The sequence below is a fragment of the Scardinius erythrophthalmus genome (genome assembly GCF_964197995.2).
Source record: "Scardinius erythrophthalmus genome assembly, chromosome: 8".
Classification (NCBI taxonomy): Eukaryota; Metazoa; Chordata; class Actinopteri; order Cypriniformes; family Leuciscidae; genus Scardinius; species Scardinius erythrophthalmus.
Window position 1 is genome coordinate 1600436 of NC_138228.1, and position 9867 is coordinate 1610302.

General features: G+C 38.9%; 2 protein-coding genes across 2 annotated transcripts in view; both read right to left on the bottom strand.

The window, feature by feature from the left end:
- The window catches only part of LOC308695020 (AT-rich interactive domain-containing protein 3B), a 73481-nt gene extending 70706 nt beyond the window's left edge, over positions 1 to 2775 (bottom strand). The window contains exon 1 of the mRNA XM_081372921.1: positions 2443 to 2775. Coding sequence (XP_081229047.1) covers positions 2443 to 2478 — 36 coding nt within the window. The 5' untranslated portion in view covers positions 2479 to 2775. The remainder of the gene's footprint in view (positions 1 to 2442) is intronic.
- Positions 2776 to 3541: 766 nt separating this feature from the next.
- fam219b (family with sequence similarity 219 member B) overlaps positions 3542 to 9867 on the bottom strand; it is a 10373-nt gene continuing 4047 nt past the window's right edge. Inside the window, exons 4-6 of the mRNA XM_081373091.1 lie at positions 8873 to 8947; positions 6914 to 6956; positions 3542 to 6121 (exon numbers count right to left, since the gene is read on the bottom strand). Coding sequence (XP_081229217.1) covers positions 5972 to 6121; positions 6914 to 6956; positions 8873 to 8947 — 268 coding nt within the window. The 3' untranslated portion in view covers positions 3542 to 5971. The remainder of the gene's footprint in view (positions 6122 to 6913; positions 6957 to 8872; positions 8948 to 9867) is intronic.

Below are 9867 nucleotides of genomic sequence, written 5' to 3' on the forward strand. Positions count from 1 at the left end.
TAACTTAGTCCATTATCCAGGCGCTGGTAGACAGGCTTTTAGTGCATGTGAGCTTCACGTAACGTTACGCGCTGATGAAGGAACGCACACGTTAGAACACGTTAAAATATAAAACATTAAATATTAAATGTAAACTATAGCCCGTCAATTTTCATTTTACAATTATCTTCTCTCTCTGTGTGTGCGCGTCCGTGTTTGTGTGTGTGAGAGAGAGAGAGCCGCTCGTGCAGCACTGATACAATGGTTTTAATCTAAGTAACGGTCGCGGGGCTGAAGTTAACTTGATGTTTTGAATGCTCATAGGCAGTGCACGTTATAAAACGTATTCTTAAAATACACATTTCTTTTTTAATAAATGTTCATAGTAAATCATAGCCTAAAACATAGGTACAAAAATAATCAGTGATACATTTGCGACCCATTAAAAATTACGGTCGCAATGGCATTTCAAAAGGTCGCATATGCGACCATTTTGGTCGCAGTGTAGTTCCCTGGCTAATTGTCATGGTAATTATTAACACTGAAATGGGTTTTTAATGGCTGGTATTTATTCTAAGAGATCCAGAAAACATGATTATTTAATCATAGCAGCAAATAGCAAAAAATGCCTGAATTTAAATTAATATGCAATGCATTTTATATGCACATGTATTTGAACATTAGAAAGCATGAAATGTCTTGTCATCTGACTGCAAAATATGGAACCAACATTAGAATGAAAATAAGCAAAACTGCATGCAGTTATTGATCATTATTGTAATATATCAGTCTAACAATACAATACAATACAGCACATTAAATACATCACTATCTCATCAAGTCATAAGCAACTTGAACGCTCTTAAAAATACAAGCACATCTCGACTGAAAATAATCACGTATGATTGACACCCAAAATGCACATGCATGATAAACCTGCATAATTAAGAACAAATCTGACAGGAAGCCAGAAAGCATCTGACATCATCATCATCATCATCCTGATTTACAGGTTACAGAATAACAACTGGCTAATATCTGAGACTAAACAAGCTTGATTCAATGTGTCAGATCTACAGATTAGTTTCATGCTTTAGCGGAAAAGAACAAGAGTGACGAGGTTTAAGGGAATATAATATGAGTAGAAGAGTTCAGCGGTGGATCAAAGCAGAGGCCTAATGAAACCAGTGTGTGTGTGCATCTGGCACAGTGTGTGTGTGTGTGTGTGTGTGTGTTTGAGTGAGTGTCAGAGAGAGAGAGAGAGAGAGAGAGAGTGTGTGTGTGTATGTGTTTGTGAGAGACAGAGTGTGTGTGAGTGAGTGTGAGTGAGAGTGTCTGTGTGTCTGTCTGTGTGTGTGTGTGTGTGTGTGTGTGTGTTTGAGTGAGTGTCAGAGAGAGAGAGAGAGAGAGAGTATGTGTTTGTGAGAGTGAGTGTGTGTGTGTGTGTGTGTGTGTGTGTGTGTTTGAGTGAGTGTCAGAGAGAGAGAGAGAGTGTGTGTGTGTGTGTGTGTGTATGTGTTTGTGAGAGTGTGTGTGTGAGAGACAGAGTGTGAGTGAGTGTGTGTGTTTGTTTATGTGTGTGCGTGTGTTAGAGTGTGTGTGTGTGTGTGTGTGTGTGTGTATGTTTATGTGTGTGTGTGTGTGTGTGTGTGTGTGTGTGTGTGTGTGTGTGTGTGTGTGTTTTAGTGAGTGAGTGTGAGTGAGAGACAGAGAGAGAGAGGGTGTGTGTATGTTTGTTTATGTGTGTGCGTGTGTGAAAGTGTTTGTGTGTGTGTGTGTGTGTGTGTGTGTGTGTGTGTGTGTGTGTGTGTGTGTGTGTGTGTGACCACAGTGATAGTAAAACCTGAAATCAGCACCACTGTGGGTCACCACGCAAAAACAGTTTCATAAAGGGACTAATAATGAGAATCTCAGTGTCTCTGCGGGTGTAAAGGGTGGGGACACAGAATCAGCGCTAATATCTATATTTATCATTCTTCTCTCGTCATAAACGCCCTCAAAACACATGTACTTTATAAACAGAAGTGCCTCTTTATAGATGCACAATCATTTCTCATGTTTTTACCACAACGCACGAACAATATCTGTCAAAGCATTAAAAAAAAAAAATCACTAAAAATTTCATTTATAAAATCACTTAAACCGTCCCTTACTATTCCATGATATTTTGCTTAACTTGTTTGAACGATATTTATATAATAATAAAAAAACAAGACAAGCTGAATACGAATATACATTTTTTTCCAGGGCAGTTGAATATAAAAACAACAGAAACAGAAACAGAAACACACACACACACACACACACACACACACACACACACAGATGCGATGATGATGATGATGATACAGTGTGTCAGACTGATTTACACTCAGTCATTTATGAGAATGTTTCACCGAGTTCACCAGCTGAGCGACTAGTTAAGCAACACATGAACATGTAAACTAAGTTACACGGACTCACCATCTGTGTTTTGCTGCTGCCGCTGTTCTCTACCATTCCTCCGTTCCGTTCCGTTCCTCTCGGCTCTTTCTATTTTTTTTTTGTTGTTGCTCGGTAACTCTCGGTGAATTGTGCACGCGCACCGGCGGCGCTTTCCCGTTCCTCCGGTGAGCGAGCGCGTGACACTCCAGTGCGCTCCGTTTAAAGCAAGCAGAACCGCGAACACACACACACACTCCGAGACGCCCGGCGTTCAACGCGTTCAACTCCCTGTAGAATCAGCTCCAGTCCCTTCCGCTCCGCTCGCGTCTCTCTGGCGTTTCCGCGACGCGCCGCGCGCCCCCACCTCGCGAGAGCGAGCGAGCGCGCGCGACCTGCACACACTGCGCGGAATGAGTTCACAGCGCGCATCTGCCAATCACACACACACACACTGGTGGAATAATGCATGTGGTGGTATTCGGAAAACACCAAATTACAAATATGAACTCATTTAAAGAATGTTTAGAAACCACATGCTTCTATAATATATGTAATATAATATAAAATAACTATAAAAATATGGTAACACTTTATTTTACAGTGTCCTTGTTACATATGTTACATGTACTTACCATAGTAATAACAGTAAATTATGCATAATTACATGCAACTAACACCAAACCAAACCCTAATCCTACCCTAAAGCTATAGTACATGTAGTTGCTTAATATTACTCATTGCTTAAATATATAATTACACTGTAACAATGACACAACACCTTACACTTTATTTATTGCTTGAATACACTATGGCTGTTTCTTAAACCTAGTGAACCTCCTTCATAGAGAGCATTTCCTGGACGATTTTTAGTTTTTAATCTGAAAATCAGATGAAAGAGTGATTATTTGCGAATTACAATGTATCTGTTAATAATGAAATGAGGACATTAATGAAGGACTCTCTATTTTTACTGTTTTATTTAGTGAAAGACTGAGTAGAATTGAGTCGAGTTGCCCGAGTGTCACAGCAGCGGCCTCTGGTGGACATGCGCAGTCGGCGCTTCACAGGTTAGCACGAGCCAATCATGTTATTTAACATCTATCTTCAGCTCGACAGTTTATAATGAGCACCACAGACAAAGTTTTAGTGTTTCCTTTAATTTCATAAAACATTGATACATACAAATAATATTTTTCTTACAACAAAATAAAAGTTATTGCATGTTAAAGTCAGTAACTGGTTTGCTGTGGTTACAAAGTGAAGAATTGTTTTGTTGCAAAAGGTGTTTTGTTGCATAGTGTTAAAGATTGTCCAGTCTGACCAAATCTCTCTCTCTCTGTCTCTCTCTCTCTCTCTCTCCCTCTCTCCCACACACACACACACACACACACACACACAATCACTCACTCTAAGACACAGTCACTCTAACAAATACTCACACTCACTCGCACATGCACACTCACACAGACTCACTCACTCACTCTCTCTCTCTCTCTCTCTCTCTCTCTCTCTCTCTCTCTCTCTCTAAGACAGTCACCCTAACAAACACTCACACACACAATCACTCTAACAAACACACGCACGCACACACACACACACACACACACGCACGCACACACACACACGCACACTCACACACTCTCGCGCACACTCACGCACACGCACGCACACTCACGCACTCTCACGCACTCGCTCACGCACACACACACTCTCACACACACTCCACTGTTAGACTCAATCCAATGTTTTGCATTTTTTAAAGGGCAGATCAAATATCCTCGATTATGCCATTTTAAATAAAAAATAACATATCTGTATCTCACAGCAAGAGTTTAACTATAGTAACAACTCGCGTCGTCTCACTTCACGTTATAAACAACATCCTTCTATCAGAGAGCAACAGAAAATCCGACAGATGTCGTAAAGCTTTAGAGCTCAAAGTACATGTTTACACAGAGAAAATATAAAAAAGTTATTAAACACTTTTCAAAAAGAGTCCTGAAACTCCAAACATGAACATGAGCTTGACACACACACACACACACACACACACACACACACACACACACACACACACACACACACACACACACACACACACACACACACACACACACACACACACACACACACACACACAACCAGACACACGCACACAACCAGACACACGCACACACACTTATCTCGTTTAACTCAGCAGTGTGTGTCAGCTTTCAGTAACACTGCGCTTCCCCAAACGCTGCACTGGAGAATCATGGGTAATTTCTTTTCTTTCAGATCCCACTTTACTCTTTAGTTCCTTTCTGAAACATCAGCCGTAAACAGCCGCTTTCTTGAGCGAAACGATGATTAGACAAAAAACAATAAAGATAGAAACACGTCACTAGTCAAATATGCATGAATCCTAATCATATTTCACCCCAAAAACACACTAAATATTGATGTTGTAACTGAAGTCTGTAATTCTCGATGGTGAGCTTCATAACTGTAATACGCTTTTGTGAAAGATTTTTAATCAGTGCAAACAAAGGCAGCGCAACAAACACTACCCTGATGTATAAATATGATTACAGACATGAGAATGAGATCTTTGGCATTACGTTAATGAGAATTCGGGATGAATAAACTGTTAATACTTAACAATAAGGTTAATATTAGTTAACACAAACTTCTACAGCATTCAATAATATTATAATGTCAATCTCAACATTTATGAATGCATGTAGTTGTATTTGTTTACATTAGCAAACATGAACATTAACTAATGTTAATGAGACCTTATTGTAAAGTGTTACCAATAAACATAAGAAGAAATAAAAATGTAATAGTGCAAAACATCTATACATCTCCTATACATAATTTTAAGTCCCCCTGTAGTCAATCATTTTATCCCCACTTTAAACATTATTTTATGTATAATCATTTTAAACTCATCTTTGATCACCGAAATTACATATTTAAACGTTTTTTCCTTGAAAAAATGTCTTCACGCCTTAAAATATCTTGACTGTAACTCGACACCCTCGCCTCATTTAGTATGCGTGGTTCTATGAATATGCAAATGAGCCCCGCCTCCACTCACTCACTCAGCTCAGAGATCCACTGGTTGACGATCACACGTTGATCTGATTGGTTACAAGGTAGTTTGTGACGTCAGAAACACCAGCGATTTCAAAGCGTGTTTTTGAGACTGTCTTTGGTTCACTGCAGTTTTAAGGAGGAAATACTCAGCAATGCTGTCGACTTATGAATTTACACATGGTTTGTGTTAAAGCAGATTAAAAACACCACATAGACGCATAAACAACATTAAAAGCTGGATCTACACCACAGGGGGACTTTAAATAAAATAACTACTAACTTTTATTTTAGGGTGATTTATGACGCGGATGCGAAACGGTTTCATGGGATACGAGTGAATCAAACTTGCATGCAGGTCCTGGTGACAGAATGAACGACGCGGGGCTTAAACGATCACAGACAAAATGACTGTGCTCTTAAAAACACTGTAAGAACTCAAGCAGAACTCTTGGATCCGTTCACACACACACACACACACACACACACTTCACTGCACGCAGCAGGACGAAGCATCAGCGCAGCAGCAGACGGAGGAGCTCAAGGCTTTCGGGGGAATCAGGTCCAGATCTTCATCATCAGGGATTTCATCCAGGTGATATCCATCCTTCAGCAGCTGCCGGCTCAGGTCCGGGTGCACCTGAGGAACACACCAGGAGGAACAACACATGAGGAACACATGATCAACACATGAGGAACACACCAGGAGGAACACACCAGGAGGAACAACACATGAGGAACACATGATCAACACATGATCAACACATGATCAACACATGAGGAACACATGAGGAACACATGATCAACACATGATCAACACATGATCAACACACGAGGAACACATGTTAATACATGTTGAAGATGTTCTGCCAATGATCCAATATGATTATGATTGTTTATCATTCATGAAAACTGTATGATGATTTAGTTTGATTAAAGTCAATCTGATTAAGAAACGTCCACACCAGCGCACAATATCGCTCTGATTATTATAAGCGCTGCAGTTTTGTAGTCTATCTCTTTAAATGCTCAAGCTCGTTAAAGCAGGATTCTGATTGACTGTCAATGTTTATCATTCAATAGCCGCAAAAAAAATCATCCTGAAAATTACATTTTGGTTATCGTTATCGTCTTATTTTGGCAAGACTCACAATGACTTTACACCATACTTGATTTTCAAGACTAAAAACAGGTCATTGGTTTTATTATATTGTATTTATTACAAGAGAACATTTGATTTGTATTTTAATGTATTGCCATATCAGCTTCTTGTCACATCAAGATCAAGATTTCTCTACAACACAGCCACTCTACATAAGATTTTACAGTACTGGTGATAAAAAGTGACACTTTTATAATTGATAATTTAATCCTGTATTATGTTAATCGTCAGGCTACCCGTTTCCCAAACCCTTTAAAGGCATTAACTAACCTCTGCTGAGGAATATCCAGATGAACAGTCCAGCTCCGCATCACTGATGAAATCAAACAACACAGAATCAATCACTCAGTCCATCAACACACACTTCAGTGCTCTCATTTATAAAACTGTGTGTGCGATCAATGCTAAAAACGTTTGTGCGCCCAAAAGCCCAAAATATTCAGACTTATAAAAGCGTGCGTACGCCAGAACCTTCGCAAACTTCCCTTTATAAATCCCAGTCAGTGGAAGATAGCGTCTATTTATGATCAGGACTCATAATAAGGATTTAAAGTGGTTTGATCACCACCGGTGTCGCCAAACCGCTCCTCTCCAGAGTGTTCGTACGCATGATCAGAGTGTGTGTGCTGGTGCAAGTGTGTTTTTATAAATCACAACTTAAGCGTGGGAAGTGGCGTACACCTCGTGCGACGCAATGGTTATAAACGTACAGAAACTGTTAAAAGAAATTCCAGGACTTTTAAGGACTTTTCAAGCACTACTTTTTTGGTTTTTAAGGACTACAAACAATATCTTTAGGATTTTTAAACTCAAATTACAGATATAAGGTATCCAAAATACAACTTGCAACGTGTTTAATAATATATACTAAATACAAAGTTTATAATGGCTATTATTGTTCACTAAAAAATATTTTATATTATATCGTTGGCGTAGGGGGAGAGCGGGGCACAAAGTAACGCTTTTTGACTTTCTCAGTTTGTGTAAATCTACTTATGGTTCAGAGTATTTATTTTTTCCCACATTAATTTCCCACATGTCTAGTACAATTATGTGGTTTTGTTTTATTAATACAGTATATACCTTTTTCTGGATATACCCCGAAAGAATGGAAGTGAAATGTGACAACATGCCCCATAGGTGGGGTACATTGTAACATGTGTGGGGCACATTGTAACATGACATATGACAGCTTAAAATGTTATCTGATCTAATAAAAAAAATATACAAGACAAACTAAAATATTTTCTAAATAAAATACAATTAAAAAACTTTTTCATATAAAATAATGCCATTTTTTAATAATTAAATATAAACTCATTTTTGAGTTTTGACTACGAACACAGGAAAACACAGCTATACAACACATAGTCCAAACCAAATAAATAATTAGTAATTTCTGAAAATTGACTCTCAGTCTTTATTCACCTTTTTCTCAATAGAATTAATAATAGTACAGAATATAATAGCATATTTCTAATAGGGGCACATTGTAACGCAGTGTGACAACATGCCCCCGCCTGCACAACTGGGATTTAAACCCTGCTAGTGTCTTCTGCTAGTTAGCGAAGCATTAAAGAACTATCTCAACTGTTAAATAACATATTGGAGATTAAAATAATATCAGATTTGTCTAATTTTAAATAAATACAAAAAATAGAGATGAAAAATTAACTTAAGTAAGAAATTTACTTTTGCTATGGTTTAATAAATGTCTATGGATATCTTCCAAAAAAATAAATAATTTTGGCGCAATTTTTTCTCTATATAGTGTTGATATGGCAACTAGTAAATACACAGAGTTTCGTCATGCTAGCATGTGTGGAAGTATTTAAAACAAGCGTGTTACAACAACTAGCCCCGTGTTACGTTGTGCCACGCGCTCCCCTACATCGTATCGAGAAAAGACGGGCTGCAGCGTTAATTTTGCGTGAAAAGATTGTATATGTGTTTGTTTTTTGAAAAAATTTAATTTAATATATAGATTATATTTAAATAAGACAAGAACTTTTTAAGTACCTCTTCATAAATATGACTGTTTTCAAGGGTTTTCCAGGACTTAAATATCAAAAAGTCAAATTCAAGTACTTTAAGCACCTTGTACGAACCCTGTATAAATGAGAACCCTAATCTTTCATGGGAATCATCTTGCAATTGCTGATCAAATAAAAGGTTTTCCAGCCTTAAAATCCCTCTAACAAACATCGAGCGGAGGACAGCGAGTCTCACCTGTCTGAATCCAGAGAGATGAGCGAATCCTCTCCTGTCTGACTCAAGGCAGCATATCCCTTATTAAACTTCACACTGCAGAGAGAAGAGAAAAACTGAAGTGATCCACTGTGAAAGAGGAGGCAAGTCCAGCTATGTTTCTGAGAGGACAAAATTATGCGTCATGAGGATCAAATGTTACATTTGCATCGAGTATGTTCCCTGAAAAAGCTTTCAATCATGGTTAGCACTGTCCGGGAAGCAGACACACTCTGTCAGTTCAAATCTAGACTTTAAACGCATCTCTTTTACCTGGCATTCATATAGAACATTACACATTTGTATTATTCAAATCAGTTAAATGATTATTCGGCTGCATAGATTAGGTGAGCCAGAACCGGGAACACTTCCTATAACACCGGATGTACTCGTTACATCATAAGAAGAATGGCATCTACGCTAATGTTAGTCTTTCTGTTTATTTCGAGGTTTACTGAAGTCAGCCGGATCCGGGCCGGATCCAGTTCAGATGGAGGACCTGCGCCTGCACACGTCCACGACGCATCCCTGAAGTGCCAGCCTCATCAGCCCTGTGAAAGCCTCATCCACACGACTGATCCTCAACTCGTCTCCATACCGGCATGACTCTGACTGTTCTGAACGTTCTGATCCAATCTGACCTCTGACCTGTAATGCTAATCATACACTGTTTGCTAGTTGGCAAGAGGAGAACTGGGGAACTGAGTCTGGGTTCTCCCAAGGTTTTTTGTTTCTCCATTCTGTCACTGATGGAGTTTTGGTTCCTTGCCACTGTTGCCTTGGCTTTCGGCTTGCTTAGTTGGAGACATTTAAAGGGATACTTCACCGCTGGAAAGATGAATGTGTTTTTAAATTGGGTCATTTATGTACAGTGAGGAAAATAAGTATTTGAACACCCTGCTATTTTGCAAGTTCTCCCACTTGGAAATCATGGAGGGGTCTGAAATTGTCATCGTAGGTGCATGTCCACTGTGAGA